The 22,059-nt window shown below is 39.4% G+C and overlaps 1 protein-coding gene across 1 annotated transcript in view; it reads right to left on the reverse strand.

Moving 5' to 3' along the window:
* Nucleotides 1-20,443, reverse strand: part of LOC109924749 (FAS-associated factor 1) — a 142,977-nt gene extending 122,534 nt beyond the window's left edge. Inside the window, exon 1 of the mRNA XM_048601578.1 lies at nucleotides 20,293-20,443. Within this exon, the coding sequence (XP_048457535.1) occupies nucleotides 20,293-20,318 (26 nt within the window). The 5' untranslated portion in view covers nucleotides 20,319-20,443. The remainder of the gene's footprint in view (nucleotides 1-20,292) is intronic.
* Nucleotides 20,444-22,059: the final 1,616 nt, after the last annotated feature.

The raw sequence follows: 22,059 nt of genomic DNA on the forward strand, positions 1-22,059 counted from the left end.
AGGGCCATCTAAGGGAAACATGTGGACAGGAACCATTGAACTGTTTTCTCAAACTTTCTCTCTGCACATTACACCCATGTTTTTTTTCCTGTCTGTGTCTCTGTCTGTATGTGTGTAAGGGAGAGTTCATAAGGGGTTACAGAGTATTAACTAGGAGAGTGCAAAGACCATTTACATAGCAGCTTGTTCAAGCAGTAGTTGAAATATAGTTGCAGATGAGCTGAAGTTGAAGGGTATGTCCAAATGTGGAATCACATGGTAACAAGTAATTGATTGGTCTGTAGACAAATGACAAGTCATCAATAATAAAGATCCTCTTCCTGCCAACAACTATGTGATTTGTTTTTAGGTAGCTGAACAGTTTGGGCTGTGAACAAGATAATGAGAAGCCTTCAAACCTATATCGTTGCAGGAGCTCTCTATCCTCTGCAGTAAAAGCCACTTTAATTATGAAGAGAACAAGTTTAATTTTTCCTTCAGCAGTTGCTGTGACATTTAATTAATAAGTCAGCAATCTTTTATAAGTGTGAAATAGCCACCCAATACCTCCAGCAAACCAGTGAAAGCATCTGGAGAAGGAAGACAGAGAAGCGACATTCTAATCAGCACAAGAATCATCTGAGCAGATCCTGTGAACAGAAACTACTGAACAGCTTTCTAATTTTCTCTCTGTCCGTAACAATCATATTTTGTTTCATATGTCTGTGTGTGTGCGCGTGCTTGAGAGAGTGAGAGAGAGTGTGTGCAAGCACATATGATGGTGGAATTTATTAAGAGGTTATAGCTTTTAACTAGAAGAATTATATGCTGATGGTTCATAATTGTTTAGCTGCAGCTAGTCTCTTTACCTGTAATAAATAATAATCCTTGTTAAGTACTAAAACATAGTCTACGCTTTCTGCTAACCTGGGTCTGAAAATCAGGTAAATTGGGAATTCTGCATATTTTTAAAAATGTTGACTTTTGCAATGACTCCAGGTGTAGCAGGGTTTGATTTCCAGTCTGCATGCCCAATGAGGCATGACAAAGTTTAGAGGCACTGATTTGAAACCGACAATGAGGACTGGGTGTGATTCTGTACTTCACTTCAGACATGGCACTGGAAACAGCAAAGGAGTTTCTGCAGGTCCCCAGCAGTCTTGAGGGAAATTTTAAAGATATTGATTGACTTGGAAGGTAAACTGGAGGCAGTGTTGCCTGGCATAGCTTCGAAGGCAGAGATAACTTAAGTACCAACATAACACTTGGGGATTACAGGAACTATGAGAGAGCCTGGCATTCGAGGTAACATTCGCTGATAACTGCACAATGTTCAGCACCATGCATGACTCCTCAGATTCTGAAGTAGTCCATGCTCAAATGCAACAAGATCTGGACACTATCCAGGGTTGGGCAGACGAGTGGCAAGTAACATTCGTGTCACACAAATGCCGGGCTATGACCATCTCCTATAAGAGACAATCTCTTGATATCCAATGGTGTTACCATTACTGAACCCCCATTATCAACATCCTGGGGGTTACTATTGACCAGAAACTCAACTGGTCTCACCATACAAACACAATGACTAGAACTGCAGGTCAGAGACTAGGAATACGGTGGCGAGTAACTCACCTCCTGACTCCCCAAAGCCTGTCCACTATTTACAAGGCACAAGTCAGGAGTGTGATGGAATACTCCCCACTTGCCTGGATGAGTGCAGCCCCAACAATACTCAAGAAGCTTGAGCAATACATCCACAGCATCTACTCCCTCCACCCACCAGCGCTCAACAGCAGCAGTGTATCCTATTTACAAGATGAACTCAAATTCACCAAAGATCCTCAGGCAGCACCTTCCAAACTCATGACCAACTCCACCTAGAAAGAGAAGGGCAGCAGGTACATGGGAACATCACCACCTTCAAGATCCCCTCCAAGCTACTCACCATCCTGACTTGGAAATATATAGTTGTTCCTTCACTGTCGCTGGGTCAAAATTGTGGAATTTCCTCGAATGGTATTGTGAGTTAACCCACAGCAGGTTGATTGCTGCAGTTCAAGAAGGCAGTTCACCACCACCTTCTCAAGAGCAACTAGGGACAGGCAATAAATGCCCACAGTCAGTGATGCCCACATCCCACAAATGATTATAAATAAATATATCAGAATCAGTTGGTCTTCAGTTACAGTTAAAGCAGCTTGAGCACAAGAAAAGAACGAAGAAACTAAAGATGGCAGAAAAAGATAACGAAAGGGATGTAAAAATGAAAAGGCAGGAAGTGGAAAAGAGAAAATTAAAATTATAAGTGCAAGAGAAAGTGACAGAATATGCATATAAGATTAAATGACGGTGGAAATAAGAGATGTCAAATACTGATGCAGGCCCTGGTGGAGAAAATTTGTGTCATAATTTGAAGTTCAACAAGTTTGCACACTTTGTATTTAACAAAATTTTGCAAGTTTACCAAAATTTGAGGAAATGAATGTAGAGGCACTCCTTATGTCATTTCTGAAAACAGTTAAACAAATGAATTGGGCAAGATAGGGCCGGATGCTGCTCATGCCAACTAAGTGGATAGCCAATATACAGTGAGTTCGTAATTTGCCATCAGAAGAGGTTTCTTGGGATTATGGCATTGTAAAGGAAACAATATTAGCTGCATATGAGTTTGCGTTTCAGGCATATAGACAAAGAGTCCAGAATTTAACGAATCAGGCAGGGTAAATCTATATTGAATTTGGAAGGTTTAGTCGAAGTAATTTTGACAGGTGGATAGCAGCATAAGAAGCTGAAACCATGTACAAGTCTCAGACAGGTTATTGTCCTTGAGGAATTTAAAAGTAGGACTAAACGACATCCCCTTAATCCCAAAATACACATTCATACACAGATAGGATGAAACCACAGAGCTCTGTGGAACAATGATGAGTTTGAGAAAACAGTCAAAAAAAGAACAAGGCTAGTGTAGGTCAAGAGTTTGAATGAAGAAGACAGATTTGTTCGACTTCTCACGGTTTCTTTTATTTCCTATTAATGAGATCCAATTATTACTAACTGAAGAGTAACAATATTTTTTGCTCGGTTTGGATAGCAAGTTACTTAAACATAGGTCTTATGATCGAGTTAACAATTTGGCCTTAAGGTTGAGGAAATCGGAAATATTAATTCTGGCAACTTCTTCTGATTTTCAAGAAGTACTTCACTGAGATATTTCTTCAATAGTTTTCTTGAAGGGTTTTACCCCTATTCATTGAGAAAGTGTTAAGGTTTTCTCTTATCAGCATATTCCACCTACCCATAGTTTCCAAGTCTGTCGGAAAACAAAAATCACTTTAGTTCAGGTGCTGCTGCTAGGCAACGAACAAAACCAAGCTCCTTCCAAAACTCAGTTTATTTCATTTCCCTTTTAAAGGCTTTTCTCCCAAAGTCACTTGTTTTTGTTTAAACTGTGTGGAGATTGTTGCTTCGCAAGTAGTAGGAATGGTGAGATAAGTTGGCACAGCACCTGAGTGCGTGTGCAGAAAAAGATTTGGCCAGTTACAGATCACTGTTTGGAGCATGCAAATGTGATCAGACACATGTGGATGACAGAGGTCGTCAACCTGGCAACAACTCTGACTTACCTGGGCGAGTAAACAGCTTGGAGGTTAACAACAGACAGAGACAAGCCTCCAGACTACTGGAACAACAGGTTTTGTGTCTCCCACCAGTTGCTGCAAGTTGTTGATTTTAACCAGAAACTAAGAGACTTTGTAATCAGTGAATCAATTGCCCTGTGCTTCCTTCAAAGAAGTGGAAGAACCTGGAGAAAGGGAATCGAAGAACAGAAGGTTTTGGGAAGAAAAAGGAATATCTCATCAAACCTTGTGAAGTGGTGCTTTTGAATTGCCTATATGTGTGTGTAGTCGTTTTAAGGATGTAGATTTTTAACCAGAAGAGTTATATGTTGATTGTTCATTGCAGTTTATTATGATTACAATTTACTCATTTGTAATAAACAGTAGTTCTTGTTAAGTACAGGAACCTGGTCAGTATTTTTTGTTAAGCTAATTCCATCAGACAGGAAAATTGGGGTCTTTGTGTACTTTGATCAAATTTTTCACTTTTGTGGCAACTCCAGGATGAATGGGGCTTGAGAATTGGTGCACATTCCAAAGTAGGTCATTAACAGTTACCTCGACAGAAGTTTAATTTGTGCAGCTTCCAAACCATGAAAATTTGATTAAAAATATGCAGGCGAGAAGAAACTGAGAAAATTTAAGCTTTCAAATTTGAGAGTAATCATGCCTGAATCAACCACTTCCAATGGCTGAGGAAATCCTGCTAGAGACACAGTTTGGATTTAGACCTTCCAGAAGAACCTCTAACATGGCCTGTGTTGCTAATCAATTCCAAAAAATTGTTGAGAATGCCACCAGGAACTCTTCATTGCTTTCAACAACCTGACCAAAGCATCTGACTAAGTAAATTTCATAGCTCTGGAGGAGTTTCCAAAGATGTGGATGTTCAAGAAAGTTTATCACAATCTTGCAACTGCTTCATGATGATATCATTGTAACTGTAACAGAACTGACCTGAAACAGTTATCTTGAAAACTTAGACTGGTGTGAAGCAAGACTGTGTATTTGGCCCACACTATTTACAATCTGCTTGACAGTGGCTATCATCTCACTTGGGTATATTTAATACAGCTCAGACTTAAAATATAGTCTGAGCTCAGTCACTTCTTGGTGAAAACTAAACGGACCACCAGAGATGCACATGATCTACAGTATGCAAGTAACTTTAGGGCAGTTTCCCACCTCTTCAACAGATTTGCAAGTTATTCTTGATCTCTTCCGTTCTGCATATATGAACCAAGGCTGTTCCTTAATGTTGCCAAAACAAAACTTAAACCAACCCAGACCTGTCAGTCAAATATTCCACATCCCATGTGTATTGAAGGAGATGCCCTGGAATATGTTGAGCGATCGCCTTAGCAACTGCCTCTTTCAAAATGTAAGTACAGAAAAGGAGATCCAACACCACATCAGCCATGCCAGGCTAAGCTTCGACCAACTACAACAGCAAGTGTTTGACAACAATAGAAGTTTGAATGTACAAAATGAGTTGCCATCACGATGTTGTTCTACTTCAGTGAAAGCCATAGCATGCATCACCCACACACAAGTGTTAGATGAAGTCCATTAGCAATTCATCCTCTACTTATTTATTTATACAAGATATGGGCAATGCTGACTCAGCCAACATTTACTGCCCATTGCTAACTGCCTTTGAGAAGGTGAAGCCTCCAGATAAAATAAGAGGACTACAGAACAAATGTTTAGCGGTCTTCCTGAAGCCAGCTCCAAAAGCATTTGGGCAAAATTCCAAAATCAACTATGACAGATGAGACTTTGTGCCCAGATCACCAAAAAACATCTACTCCCTCCAGGTCTGTTTCTCAACTCAAAAACTGCTTGTGTTCTAAGGGAAAACAAAGATAACACTCAAAGACACATTGCAGTGCTCCATGAAGTGGAGCATAATTCCATGTAGGAGCGAGTAGAAGTTCATCAGACCTATATCTGGGATTGGAGGGCTATCTTATGAGAAGCAATTGAGGATATTGGGCCTATATCCTCGAGAGTTTAAAAGAAAGTAAGATAATCTCAACGACACTTGCAAAATTCTTATAGGGTAGCTGCATAAAGGATTCTTCTCCTAGCTGGGGATCTGGAATCAAGGGTCACAGTTTCAGAATAAAGGATAAACCATTTAGGACTGAGATGAGGAGAACATTTCTTTCTGCAAAGAGCTGTGAATCTTTGGAATTCACCCCTCCTCCTCACCTCCCTGGAGGGCTGTCAAAGTTCTGTTGGCAAGTAAGTACAGGGTAGAAATCGAATAGCTTCCTGATACGAATAACATGAAGAGATATGCGGATGATGAGGAAAAGCGGCATTGAACTCGCTGATCGGACATGATCTAGGTTGTTGGAGCAGGTTCGAGAGATTGAATGGCCCGATCCTGTGTTCCTATAATGGATATTAATGGCTGTGTGGAACCTGCTACCAATCGTTCAAAATGGTGGCAACTTGTCCATCAAGCAACATCATGTTTTGAGTCAAAAATCCTTAACTAAGTGGCAGAGAAGAAAAGCAGTACATTCATGCTAAATATTAAGAATAAATATTAAGAACACGAGAATATTAAGATAGATATAACTGATCCTCCAACAAATGGTACAATCAAAGCTTTGTAGTCCTGCCTACTGCCAGTTCTACAAAGAACAAAGAAAATTACAGCACAGGAACAGGCCCTTCGGCCCTTCAAGCCTGCACCGATCCAGATCCTCTATCTAAACCTGTCGCCTATTTTCCAAGGATGTGTATCCCTCTGCTCCCTGCCCATTCATGTATCTGTCTAGGTCCATCTTAAATGACGCTATCGTACCCGCCTCTACCACCTCCACTGGCAACGCGTTCCAGGCACCCACCACCCTCTAAGTAAGGAACTTTCCACGCATATCTCTCTTAAACTTTTCCCCTCTCACCTTGAAATCGTGACCCCTAGTAATTGAGTCCCCCACTCTGGGAAAAAGCTTCTTACTATCCACCCTGTCTATACCTCTCATGATTTTGCAGACCTCAATCAGGTCCCCCCTCAACCTCCATCTTTCTAATGTAAATAATCCTAATCTACTCAACCTCTCTTCATAACTAGCGCCCTCCATACCAGGTAACATCCTGGTGAACCTCCTCTGCACCCTCTCCAAAGCATCCACATCCTTTTGGTAATGTGGCAACCAGAACTGTACGCAGTATTCCAAATGTGGTCGAACCAAAGTCCGAAACAACTGTAACATGACCTGCCAACTCTTGTACTCGATACCCCGTCCGATGAATGAAAGCATGCTGTATGCCTTCTTGACCACTCTATTGACCTGCGTTGCTACCTTCAGGGTACAATGGACCTGAACACCAGATCTCTCTGTGCATCAATTTTCCCCAGGGCTTTTCCATTTACCGTATAGTTCGCTCTTGAATTGGATCTTCCAAAATGCATCATCTCGCATTTGCCTGGATTGAACTCCATCTACCATTTCTCTGCCCAACTCTCCAATCTATCTATATTCTGCTGCATTCTCCGACAGTCCCCGTCACTATCTACTACTCCACCAATCTTAGTGTCATCTGCAAACTTGCTAATCAGACCATCTGTACCTTCCTCCAGATCATTTATGTATATCACAAAACAACAGTGGTCCCAACACAGATCCCTGTGGAACACCACTGGTCACAGTTCTCCATTTTGAGAAACTCCCTTCCACTACAACTCTTTGTCTCCTGTTGCCCAGCCAGTTCTCTATCCATTTAGCTCGTACACCCTGGACCCCATGCGACTTCACTTTCCCCATCAGCCTACCATGGGGAACCTTATCAAACGCTTTACTGAAGTCCATGTATATGACATCTACAGACCTTCCCTCATCTATCAACTTTGTCACTTCCTCAAAGAATTCTATCAAGTTGGTAAGACATGACCTTCCCTGCACAAAACCGTGCTGCCTATCACTAATAAGCACATTTTCTTCAAAATGTAAATAGATCCTATCCCTCAGTATCTTCTCCAGCAGCTTCCCCCCCACTGACGTCAGGCTTACTGGTCTATAATTACCTGGATTATCCTTGCTACCCTTCTTAAACAAGGGGACAATATTAGCAATTCTCCAGTCCTCTGGGACCTCACCCGCGCTCAAGGATGCTGCAAAGATATCTGTTAAGGCCCCAGCTATTTCCTCTCTCGCTTCCCTCAGTAACCTGGGATAGATCGCATCCGGACCTGGGGACTTGTCCACCCTAATGCCTTTTAGAATACCCAACACTTGCCCCCTCCTTAAGCTGACTTGACCTAGAGTAATCAAACATCTATCCCTAACCTCAACATCCGTCATGTCCCTCTCCTCAGTGAATACCGACACAAAGTACTCATTAAGAACCTCACTCATTTTCTCTGACTCCTCGCATAACTTCCCTCCTTTGTCCTTGAGTGGGCCAATCCTTTCTCTGGTTACCGTCTTGCTCCTTATGTATGAATAAAAGGCTTTGGGATTTTCCTTAACCCTGTTTGCTTAAGATATTTCATGACCCCTTTTAGCCCTCTTAATTCCTCGTTTCAGATTGGTCCTACTTTCCCAATATCCTTCCAAAACTACTTCTGTTTTCAGTCGCCTAGACCTTATGTATGCTTCCTTTTTCCTCTGAATAGTAGTGGACAATTGAAAAGCCAACAAGAGGAGGCTACACAAACATTCCCATGCTCAGGTGATAGGGGGAAGAATTGCGCATAAATACAAAAGTCAAGGTTGAGTTTACAACTCTCTTGAGCCATAACTGCCAAATGGCTGACCCATCTCAGTCTATTCCTAAGGTGCTCTTTGTCACAGTTGTTAGTCTGACAAAAAAAAAGTCAATCTGATATCAAGAAATAGTTAGGTGCACACTAGATACCGCAGAGGCTTGGAACTCTAGCATCAACTGGCTTTAGTTTGTGCAAGAAACGCCTTAGAACTAGCCACACCTCTAGTTCTTCAGTAAACTGACATTTATCGAAGTGGAAAATCAGCCAGGCATTTCCTATCCATAAAAATCCAATCTGAACAATTAACACCTCATCGATACTCAATCATTAGTGAAGCAATGTAAAGTGCTGTTGACTGTGCCACTTGATAGCACTTTCTCACCAATAATCTGGATTTTTCTCTCCACAGATCCTGCAAGTCCAGAGTATTTCCAGTATTATCTGTTTTTATTTCAGATTTCCAGATCCACAGATTTTTTTGATAGTTTAAAACTTGAAAATTGCTGAAAACAGACACATGCTGAAGCTTTTCATCTTAAAACTCAACAAGATGGTGCTTACAACAACCTTTTGAAGGACAATTTGGAATGGACCCAAAGTACTAGTATTGGTCGGAACATCCAGGTATCATGTATAAATTTTAACAAATAATGATCGCACTTTGCAGTTAGGCATATTACATCCAACATAATTCTGTGCTTCAAAATGTTATATTAAGTAGAAAGAGAGACACAGTATAATTCAAGCAACAGTTTTTGATGCACAGAACTGAGTTGGTTATATGCGATATTTAGATTTGGAATTATTTCATAACTTTTCATTTGAATTGCATCGATTATTTAAATAATTCCTCATTAATATTTGAACTATGTATTCACTTTCATTGTTTTGATTGCCTTGTACGTGAAGCATGGAGGGAATATTTTTGTCAGTCCACCACCTCTCAAACAATTACCTGACAAGGTCTAGTGGTGTTATTCTACTCAGACAAATACCTTTTATCCTAACTTCTTGTGTTACTAGGAAATCATTTACAAGTGCACCAAACAATACTGTAGTAATTATGAATAGTTGACAAGGAGGAGTGAACAATGAACAAGTCCATTTGAAACCTTACACTAATGAAGTCATTAGATGCTGCCCTTTCGATGGTTCTTTACAACTTCTGAAGTTACAGGAATACACTAGCTCATTTGTAAGGATACCACTAAAGAATAAATGCTGTTGGCAGAAAGCAGATCTAGTGTTAAACCATGCTGCAAATTGATCTAGACGTATCAAAAGCTGTGGAGAAAAGGAGAAAATGAGAATGTCCAACATAATCCAACAGTAATAGGAGCCCAAAAAAACCAGGAAGAAACAGTGGGAAAGTGACAAAGGCTCCAGATGTTGTGGAATCTTAATCTTTTGTAAACTAGTTTGTAAAGGACTCTATTGGGGGAGCCCTAAATAAGGCTGATACTTTAACTACCTCTTTCTAAACACACTATGCACAGACAGAACGTTTAGATGACTACTCTACTGGAAAACAGTTCAGATCATGTGCCCCTCTGTCCCTTTCCACAGAACAACAATTAAACTCCATCTGTTTCCTAACTACCTACAGCGAAATCCCTATTCAGCAGGCTAAGCAGCAGGACAACATGAAACTTTGGAAGCTATGTCCTGCACTGAAGCCCACACCTGTAGTGGATTTGTAAATGGGTCAAATGGGACCAGCACGGTCAACTGCTCTCCAACCAGGCGTGCATCATTCAAAGCCCTGTTTGTGCCAAGGGTCAGCAGCTGTGAATATGGTTAATTACTTGATGATTAGGAATGACAGGTGAGGAAAACCTGCTGCTGAAAGGTGCCCAGGCTACTTAGCACTCTAGGCTGCATGGCAGATGTAGGAGGGAGGGACAAAAGTCCCAATTTGCACACTGTGTTGATCTGCAGTTATACATATCTTATAAATACATCAACATGTTGAATTTCAACATTTGATGAATTTATTAAATATATCAATATTTATTAGATGCAGGTGAATTTTCATCTGACAATAACAAACTGTTGTCTCAGACAAAATCAAAGCAGTTTCTCAAAGAACAATCAAGAAAATAATTAAAGGTTACTGGTTGTCATTTTGTCGAGTAAATTTCCAACACCACTTGTCAATAACAAATATATTACAAACTTGTTACTTAGAAAAGATTTTGAACTGGCAATTAAAGAGCAAAACAAAACAACTCCAGGCAAAAAATTCAGCTTGAGGAATACAGATGATTGAAAACAATATTCTTACTGGCCAAATTCAGTAACAAGGCAGAGGTCAATAATGCCCAATTGGAACAGACAAGATTAATTACCAAATGAAAAAAGGAATGACTAAACTTTACACCTGTGATGTCTCATCAAGAATTAAATTGTCACACTTAAAATTAATTTTCACAGTTTAGAAATATTTCAGAATAATTCCTGTAATTAAACTACTCTTGAGGACCTATTACGAAAGAACCATTTGCTTCTACATCAGTTAAAGTAATGGAATACAATGTGATACAATATTACAAGATTTTGACCAATTTTCAACAATACCAAATAACCAAACTGAGTTCAAATTTCAAAATTCAGTATAACAGGCAACACCATAAGACAACTAGATCCTCTCAACTCTTTTTCTTATCATCCCACTGTAAATAAAGGGTTAATAGATTGATTTGAAGTGTGGCAATATAACAGGTAACAATAAAAACTGAAAGAACTGTGGATGCTGTAAATCAGGAACAAAAACAGAAGTTGTTGGAAAAGTTCAGCAGGTCTGGCAGCATCTGTGAAGAAAAAATCAGAGTTAATGTTTTGGGTCCAGTGACCCTTCCTCAGAACCACAAAGTCTACAGTAACAGCTAGCTGCCTTCTTCTACAAATTCCCTTGCTGAAATGAAAAAAGTCACTCGAGATTCTGAAAGAGATGAAATCTCAACCAGTGAGCGAAGTATTAAACATTGGTGTGCAAACAATTTTATGTCAACATCAAGGAATTGAAAGGAAAAGAAAGAAAATAACTCATTGAAAACTGTTGTACTATCAAACTGTGTTTCCCTGATATTTTTTTCCTTTTTCACTCTTAATATCCATGTCTTGTCTGTCTTTGTATGACTGTCTGAATGTGAGATGGTGAATTTAAGATGGGGTGAACTTATCTCTAAGTTACCAATTCATTTCCCCAATTTCCAAAGATATTTAGTTCATGATAAACAGTTATTTTCTTGTTAAGAACAGCAATGCTGAGTGTTTTAACTTGAGTTAGTTCCAGTAGCATACAGCAAAAGATTGAAATTTAATGAAATAGCCTTTGATTTGATTTGATTTGATTTACGGTTCTTGATTTAATTTGTTTATTATCATACCCATGTACAGTGAAAAGATTTGTTTATGAGCAGTACAGGCAGATCATAGTAAGTAAGGACATACAGACCATAGGGTGGAAAAAAAACTTACAGGAATACAGGTTACATTGCCCCAAACTGCACTAGGCAAGATCAACACTAGCAAAATCGGCATTATTTGAAGTTAGACAGTCCATTCTGCAGTCTAATAATGGCTGGGAAGAAGCTGTTCCTGAATCTGCTGCTGCGTGTTCAAGCTTCTGTATCTTCTGCCAAATGGAAGAGGTTGTAGGACAGCATTACCAGGTTGTGATGGGTCTTTGATGACATTGGCAGCCTTTTCACAGCAACAAGCCATGTAAATGGAGTCCATGGATGGAAGGTTGCCTTCCGTGATGGTCTGGTCTGTACACACAATGTTCTGTAGTTTCTTATGGCCTGGGCAGAGCAGTTGCTTTCAATGGTGCACCTGTAGAAGTTGGTGAGAGCTGGACAAACCCAAAATTCTTAACCCTTTCAAATTCAAAGTAATTTTGAGAGGCGGATACCAACATTAGGAACTGAAACTACATTTAAGCTCTCAAAAAGATCATTCTCTTGGAAGAAGTTATATATTCACTATCTTTTAAAGTAAGAACCAATGTTGAAGACTAAACAAGACTAAACGGTTTTTCTGTCACCTCCATAAACTCAAGGAGGATAGAGGATGAGAGAATAATAGAAAGCAAGTAACGAGGGTAAAGAAAGGACTGCTAGGAATGTCACGATATCCTCCATGGATTAGAAGGAAAATGTTGAGGGTGGAGATGAAAACTGAAGGCTGAAGTGTTCCACTGTAATAAAGTGGGATCCTCAGTTCAGAATGCTGAAATTGTGGGGACAGCCCATAGGACTTGTTGGGGTTCATAAAAATGAGTCCACAAAGCTAACTCAAAATGAGAATACCACAGATCCAACTGCAGTGTTAACTACAGGAAAGTAAAGGTAAAAACTGTCACAACTGCTCTTGAGATGAATAGGCTCAATGAGAGTCTCAAAGGGATTTTGTCAAAAGACAATTTTGGGAACATCCTGCATTCACCCTGTTTAATCCTGTTAAAGTTTTATTGGTTTCTATATCCCGCTCATTCTTCCAAACTCCCATGAATATAGTCTTAACAAATCCAGTCTCTCTTCATACATCGATTCTGCCACCCCAGCTATCAGTCTGATCAATTTCTTTGAAATTGCTCAAACCAGAACATCTGTTCTCAGAAAAGTAGACCAAAATTGCACACAATACTCAACATGTGGTCTCACCAAGGCCTTGTACAACTGCAACAAGACATTCCCTCCTGCAGTGCATGAATCCTCCCACTGTGAAGGCCAACATACCATTTGCCTTCTTCATTGCCCACTGCACCTGGACTTTCAGTGACTAGTGTACAACACCACCTAGGTGTCTTGCACCTCGCCCTTTCCCTATCTGTTGCCATTTAGTTAATAATCTTTCTTCCTGTTTTTGCTACCAAAGTGGATAACCTCACATTTATTCTTATGGTATGTCAGCTGCAATGCCTTTACCCACTCACTCAACTTGTCTCAATCACACTGAAGCATTTCTTCAACCTCCTCACAGTTCCTTTTCCCAACCAGTTTTGTGTTGTCTGCAAATGTTTAGATATTGTATTTAGTTCGCTCATCTGAATCATTAAAAAATTTTCTGAGTAGCTGGGGTACAAGTACTTATCTCTAAGTCTAATCTCTAAGTCTAAGTCTAAGATTAGTCACTGTATGCCTCTCAGAAAAAGACCCTTCATTCTTAGTCTTTGTTTACTGTCTGCCACATAGTTCTCTAGCAAGTCAGTATACTATTCCCAATCACATCTGCATAAATTTTACTTGCTAATCTCTTATGTAGGACCTTATTGAAAGCCTTCTGAAAGTTGAAGTAAACCACATCCATTGGCTCCCCCATATCAACTCTACTCGTTACAACCACAAAAACCTCCAGCAGATTTGTCAAATATTATTTCCATTTTGTAAATCCATATTTTTTCTTAAATCCCTGACTCTGCCCAATCCTGTCACTGTTCTGCATGTGCTCTGCTACTCTGTTAATCTTTTATAATGAACTCTAGATTTTCCCCTCTACTGATGTCAGGCTATAATTCCCTGGTTTCTCTCCAAACACTTTTTTTAAAATAGAGGGTTACATTACCTGGTCTGCAATCCCACAGGAACTGTTCCACAGTCTATACAATGTTGAAAGATGACCAACAATGCATCCACCATTTCTAGGGTCACTTTTTCAAGTACTCTGGGATTTAGATTATTGGGCCCTGGGGATTTATCAGCCTTTTATTCCATCAATTTCCCTACTAATATGGATTTCCTTCAGTTCCTCCTTCTAACTAGACCCCTGAATTCCCCAACATTTTAGGTCATTATTTGTGTCCTCTTTTGTGAAGACAGAACCAAATCATGTATTTAATTGCTGTGTCATCTCTTTGTTCCCAATAAGAACTTTCCCTGTTTCTAACTGTAAGGGACCTATATTTGGCTTCATCCATCCTTTTCTCTTCACATATCTACAGAAGCTTTTACAATAATTTTGTATGACCACTGCAAACTTATACTGTCTTCTCCCTCTTAATCACTCCCTTTGTTCTCCTTTGCTTCAATGTAGACTGCTGCCAATACTCAGGTCTGCTCTTTTTTGGGGCTAGTTTGTATGCCTCTTCCTTAGATCTAACACTATTTATTTAACTATCTTGTCAGCCATGGCCAGGCCAGTCTTCCTATCTTATTTTTGTCAAACAGGTATGAACAATTGTTGCAGTTTCTCCACGCCCTCTTGAAATGTTTGCCATTGGCTATCCACCTTCATTCCTTTAAGTAATGTTCCCCGGTTTATCGTAGCCAGGTTGCACCTCATACAATTATAGTTTCTAATATATAAATTCAGGACCTGAATCTCAAAATCAACTACATCATTTTGCATCTGGATTCTATCATATTTTGGTTACTTTTCCCAAAGGGCCCTCACACAGCGAGACTGCCAATTATTTCTTTATCATGCTCAGTCTAGGATGACTTGTTACCTACTTGGTTTCCCGATGTATTGATCCAAAAATGATGCTATACACACTCCAGGAAGTTCTCCTCTGCTGTATTGTTACTGATTTGATTTGTTCAATCCATGTGCAGATGAACACCACCTGTAATCAAGCTGTATCTTCATCCCTTACATCTCTAATTTCCTGTTTAATGCCTTTCCCAACGTTACCACTACAGTTTGGGGGTCTAAATACAATCTCCATTCGAGTTTTCTGCCCCGTGGTGTTTCTAAACTCTGCTCATACAAACTCCACTTCATTGGAAGTGATATCCTTCTTCATTATTGAGTTAATTTCCTCTTAAACCAGTAATGCTACCCACTACTTCCATTCCCTTTTTATCTGTCTTTCCTAAAAAATGAATATCCCTCGATATTCAGTTCCCATTGCTGGTCAAGTTGCAATCACATCTCATTAACCTCAACTATATCAAACCCATTTATATTGATTTGTACGGTTAATTCATCCGCTTTATTCAATCTTGTCACACTTGTGGTAATTTCAGGAATATTGGGGCTTCCTTTCCAGCAGCCTACCTCAGTGAGTCATGACAGATTGTAATCACCTGCTTAATGATAAAAAATAAGGGGAGGCAATGGCCTAGTGGTATTATCGCTGGACTGTTAATCCAGCGACCCAGGTAATGACCTGGGGACCTGGGTTTGAATTCCGCCACAGCAGATGGTGGAATTTAAATTCAATGATGACCATGAATCCATTGCCAATTGTCAGAAAAACCCATCTGGATCACTAATGTCCTTTAGAGAAGGAAATCGCCATCTTTACTGGTCTGGCCTACTTGGGACTCCAGACCCACAGCAATGTGGTTGACTCATTACTGCCCTCTGGGCAATTAGGGATGGGCAATAAATGCTGGCCTAGCCAGCAACGCCCTCATCCCGTGAATGAATAAAGAAAAAAAAATGGAAACTGAATCCCTTGTGGCTCAAGGTCAAAGCTTCAGAGGAACTTGGAAGAGGTTTGGCCCCGAGACATATAGTGTGCCGACATGTGAATATGGTATTCATGAACCAAACTCCCAGATTTGGGCAAATATCTTCAGTGTTGTATGCATATCTCAGGAGAATTAGTGGATGAAGGACTAAACCTTGCCAAAAAATCTGTGATGCTGGGGACTATGGAAGAGGCTGAGATGGATCACTCACTCAGCACTTGTATGCAGGTTAGGTTGGTTAGCCACGGTAAAAACCCTATTACTGATGATGGGTATATTTATGGAGCTTCCCTTGAGCCTCTGGAAATTCAGCCCCTTGTGCCTGTTCTGCCACTCAATAAGATCATGGCTGATTGTAATCTCAAATCCACTTTCCCAACTACCACTGATAACCTTTCACACCCCTGCTTAACAATGACCTATCTAACTCAAGGACTTTGCTTCCACTACCTTTTTTAGCAGGAGAGTTTTAAAGGCACTCAACCCTCAGAAAACAAGTTGGCTAATCTCTTTTTAAATGAGTAACCCCCAATATTTGAGTCTTTCACAAGAGGAACCACCTAACCTGTAAAATTGCTTCAGAATTTTATATCTTTTAATCTAAAATAATTTTAAACAGTAATTCTCTTACTCTTCTAAACTCCAATGAATACAAGTCTAGTCTGTTTAAATTTTCGTCATAAGACACCCCAGCCATTCCAGCCTTAGTCTCGCGAACCCTCTCTGAACAGTTTCTGACACATTTACATTCTTCTGTAAGTAAAGTGGCCAACAGACAAATGTCTAAATTCACAACAAATGATTCTCAAATATATTATTGGACAAAAACATTCTTTCTGTAATGAATTTATTTCATTTACTTTCTGCTTTAATCTAGTTTAATTAGATTTATATTTTTTATTATATGATTTCTCCTAATCATCTCTACATCCTATGACTACTAGCAGGTTCTGATGATATATTTGAAAGGTAATTAGGCTTATCTAAAAAGGAAAAATGTGCAAGATACAAGAAGAAAGGAGAATGGCATTATGCGAAACATAACTTCAGAGGGCCAACACAGACACAATGTGACCAATGACTTCCTTCTGTGATCTCCTTCACTCTCAAGATTAGAATCTACACCTATAACTATCTATGCAATGTTTGTTAATACTCTGAACATTTCGCGATCAGTGGCAAAGGCAACATTTGTAAAACCAGTCTGCATTTTCATTGTTTGTTGAAAGATTAAATATTTCATGTGATGATCTTGTTTATTTCTTGAGCCAAAATAAAGAGACTTTCTGCTGATTTGACTTGGCACTTCTTTTCAAGAAATGTTTTGATTTTGTTATTGTTCATGTACAAAGAACATTCCGGTGGCTCACTTAAGGGTGGCAATCAGGATTTACCATTTGCTCAAAACATTCTTTCCACATTGTTGCACCACAATATTCACATACCTCTCACTTACCACTAATATCATATTCTAAGTCTGACTCATTATTATGATGAGAATCATAGATGAAAGCTATGACTTATCCTTCTTACATTCTGTCACTCTCTTAAAAACTTCTTGTTTCTTGCTGTTGACTCTTTGTTTTCTCTTTCTCTGTATACTGTCTGCCATTTTCTCAACAAAGTAATATTGTGTAGTGTCTCAGAAGATAACATGAAACAAATAATCTATGATGAAAATCAAACATATTAAGAAAGAAAATCCAGGCTGCTGATGCAAATTTGTCAAATTCTTTCTTGGAATGTACGGTTAAGGTTGGTTAAATAATGCCTGAGTTTAAGATGTCAGCAGGAACACATTATACTACAGGCCACATGGGATCTCCTGCCAGAGGACGAAAGCACTGCACATCACTTCATGTTATGCCCCTAGGCAAAATGTAGTAACATTATTAACTGCAGATTTCACCACATTACTATGTGGTGCTTTATCATACCATTTGCCTTGAGAAAACTGGACACTGACACTTCTCAACATGGAAGTCAGAACAAGAACCTGATGACATCAGCTCACCAACTTGTTCCAAAGGACCTCACCTGGATTCTGGCAATTATCATTCCAATGCTGCAGCTGGGACATGGACCCATGGACTAAGCAAGGCTGCATGTCCTGACTGTTTGTTTGCTCTCTTCGTGCTCACTCACTTTGTCTTTTCTTTTTGCACCTTGCCCCTCAGCCAGAGATGTCAGGATCACAGTACCGCGATATTGTCCCGCTTTTTAGCACAGTTGCAAAGCCATGAATCTTTTCACAGCTGTCAGCTTTCTTCAGCCAAGTCAAAGGAAATATAGACTTTGGTGAGAGAGTCCTGGCACAGTAAGTCAATAGCAGACTCTGATATCAGTCCAAGAGTTTGGACTTACAGTCAGTAAGCCGCTCAGTCAGGTCAGACAGCTCACACTGTTTTTCATTCTTTCTGCCCTGCTGTAGACTGCTTTCTTCTTGGAATGTGAGAGAGACCACTATTAATGGAGATGAAAGTGGGTGGCACAGGTGTAACCACTGATGCACATGGGGAAATGTCCCAAGCGAGTGAATAGGCAGCGCAGACGTTAGTGCTTTGATGGTTGAGATGGGTGATAGACAGTGAGGGAAAATTTTGCAGGCAAAATTTTGTGGCAGCACATGTACCTTGGCAGGAGGTTTGTGCAGTAGCACCAATAGAGTCAATGTGGGGTATCGCAAAAAGATTACATTGGCAACAATGAGAAGGTCATTGACACTCTTCTCTCATCATACCACTTTTTCTTCCAGATGGCTGAGACTGCACTGACCCAGGACGGCATGGTCTAGTGTCATGGATTCCACCATTGGCAGAAGAGGACTTCTCATCTCTGCAGCACCCTGTACACCTTCAAAGAGGGGTGTCAATCTCCAAGCCTGTCATGTCTGGAGAAAATGCTCGGAACTGCAGTCAGTCAGCTCAGGCCTGAAGGTGCTTGTCTGGGTGCACAAATGCCTTTTAAAGATGGCTTCAATACCAAGGAAACTGGTCCATTCCAGATAGAATGGTGACAGAATCGGACTGGAGGGGAATGATAGGGATGGGCGAGGTAGTTAGCAAGGCATGTTTGGTAAGCTGTGGTGAGAAAATTTGCTCAGCTTTGCGGAGAGAAAGCCTCCTTGATAACCAATGAAACTGATACTTACCTATAGGAAAAATGAGATTCATCCCATTGTATCCCAAGGCTTACATAATATATTTCCTCATCATGCTCATTTTAATTGACCAGGTTTCAGGTAGACTGGTCTTTTTTAAAATCAGGAGGAAAGCATATTAACTAACTGATCTTAAAGTAATTTGCAAACTAACTTTGCTCAGTTCACCAGTGATGATGTTTGGAAGGCTTTGATAGATATGCTTGAAAGAGAAACTTTAAACATATTATTTTGCTTAAAAGGCTCTCATTCTTTTTGAAGAAAAAAAGGGAAAAAAGTTTTTTTTCTAAGCTTAGGGTAAAAAAAAAATTACAATCAGTACGATAATACCTGGCAGAAGTTTATACCATTATACTTTGGAAGAGTTTAAGCACTATCCACTAATGTTAAAAATCTTACTGTTTGTTTATTTACACTGCATGGCCGACTAATATCACAATTTTCTTATTAATCTGTCATCCAAACTTCCTGTTATAATCGAAAACATGAACAGAGCATCACCATTGCATAATCTGGCTACTTGCTCCTACAACAGCTGAGGATAATTGCTAATTCTTTTTCCAACTGTCAATTTTCCTTCAGTATCTGAAATTTATAATGATTGAAAGAAATAAATAAAAACAGCACAAGTTAATCAAACATATTTTCTGGACTACATAGAAAACCCAGCATTCTTCCCTTTCAGACTGTTCCATTATACCCAGAACATACAACATCTCTGATCACTTTGATGGGGGGGAAAAGGCTTCATTAATTCAGAAATAAACATGGAAAGTGCTAGAGAAACTCAGCGTATCTGGCAGTGTCTGTGGAGAGAGAAACAGACTTTATGCTACACGTTCAATATGACTCTGTTACAATCTCAAAAGTCATACTGGACTCAACACGTTAACTCTGCTTCTCTCTCTACAGATGCTGTTTGATCCAAGTTTCCCCAGCACTTCATTTTTAGTTCAGATTTCCAGTGTTCACAATTACTTGCTTTTGTTTCCACTAATTTAGGATGGGTTGAGGAAGGCAAAGCCTTGGGGAACATGCTGAGTAAATGTCAATATCCTGCCTGGTAGGGTTAATGGAACGCTTCATCAGGGGTTCAAAGTCACAATCCCTAGCGATATTAATAACACTGCTAACGAACATTCTATATCAGCAATTATCAAATAAGATTCTCACATATAAAACTGATATATTAAAATATTCTCTCAATAAAATGGGGCAGCACTTAGATTGCACGATATTCACTTTCAGGTTAACTTTCCCTTCATAGTAACTCAACATCAGATCACATCACATTTAGAAAATATGTCTTTTTCTGCTCATACGGAGTTAATAAGAAATAGTAAACTCCAATTAAAGCATGTAAATTTAGAGAATAAAATGGAGTACCTTGCTCTGTTAGATTCCCTTGTCATGTCCCATGCCCAAGTGATAAAATTTTGACTGAGGTAGGAGACAATAGATTCAGCACACAGCAGTTGGGAACAGAACACATTTGTAAGAACACTGTCATCATGATGGAGGTAGATGGCAAGCAGCTTTCTCTGATTAAGAAAAAAAGCACAGATTAGTGATTTCAAAACTGTGAATACTTTACTCTTCTATGTAACATCCTTCATTATACAGAACACGCTGCTTAGAACTCCTTCATTTACACAAACCCTAGAATGCAATCGCTGTAATGGAAATTTTCACATAACTCCCAGATGGTCCCATATTATACAGGAAGCTTTATACATTTTATCCTTACAAACTAATGCAGATAAAGTCTCATAATTCTCAAAAATAATGGAGCATAGATAAATAAAGCACATTTTGGCTATTCACAACACAACTTTTCTTTCCAAATTAAAGTTTGTGCAATTAATTTTAATGTTCTAACAGTTCTATAATTTCTATACCTTGGAATTTTATATATTCAACATAAATTTCTCAAAGGAGGTACAGCATTTAAGCATTTGCTCCCTTGAAGTGTGTTGGTTCTTAGGCTGTGATAAAGCAAACAGATATTTTGATTTATTTTATGCAGTGAAGGGCTTTGTTCAATTTCTGATGCTAATGGGACATTAATTTTTCATTTTATTATGGAATGGCGAGAAATGTATAATTTGTTTGCCAAGAAATGTTGTGCTTAAATTTGGATTGTGCTTGGATCAAGATCTTTATGAGCTGCAGACAAAAGCTGTTAATTAGCAAATCTTTACATCATAAACTGTTTAAATGATTCATTTATTAATTTAATGTCAACAAAAACAGAAAACAACGCGAATTTTACTCAAAATAGATCTGACTTCTAACATATGCTGCAGTCTCCAGATAAAATCTGGCAAGCAAGTGGATGTGCTAAAATTATACTATAAACTGTATGAAATGAACAGCATATAATTTCTTTGATTCAGAATTGTGCACCACTACTCAGATAATATACCATACATAAGAACATAAGAAACCGGAGTAGAGAAGGCAATTCAACCCCTCATATTTGCCCTGCCATTCAACAAGATCACATCTGATTTTCCCAGGCTCAACTCCTCTTTCAAGCAGCTCATTATAGTCCTGAACTCTGAATTTTCAAAAGTCTCTTTAGATACTTTCAATGATCTAGCCTCCACAACTCTCTTATGTAGACTTTCACCACTATCTGGGAGAAGAAATTCCTACACATCTCAGTTTCAAATGAGTGGCCCTTTATCCCGTAACTATGTTCCCGCGTTTGAAACTCCCCCATTGATGGAAACATCTTCCCAAATATCTACTTGGTTAAGCCCTCTCAAAAACCTGGATGTTTTAATGAGATCACCTCTCAAATTCTTCTAAACTCTGATGAATGGAGGTCTCATTAGTGTAGGCTCCTACATAAGAATATAAGAAATAGGAGTAGGGATGGGTAATTCAGCCCTTGAGCCTGTTCTGCCATATAATACAGGGCTGATCTCATCTCAGCCTCAACTCCACTTTCCTGCCTGCATTCCACAACCCTTCAATCCATCACTAATGAAAAATCTGTCTCCCTCTACCTTAAACTTACTCAATGCCGTGGTATCCACCACACTCTGGGGTGGTGAATTCCAAATTCACGACCCTTTGACAGAAGTAGTTCCTCCTCATCTGTGCTTTAAATCTGCTACCAGGGATGTTCGCAGATGATTCCACAAA

Source organism: Rhincodon typus, chromosome 10, assembly GCF_021869965.1.
Source record: "Rhincodon typus isolate 14 chromosome 10, sRhiTyp1.1, whole genome shotgun sequence".
Classification (NCBI taxonomy): Eukaryota; Metazoa; Chordata; class Chondrichthyes; order Orectolobiformes; family Rhincodontidae; genus Rhincodon; species Rhincodon typus.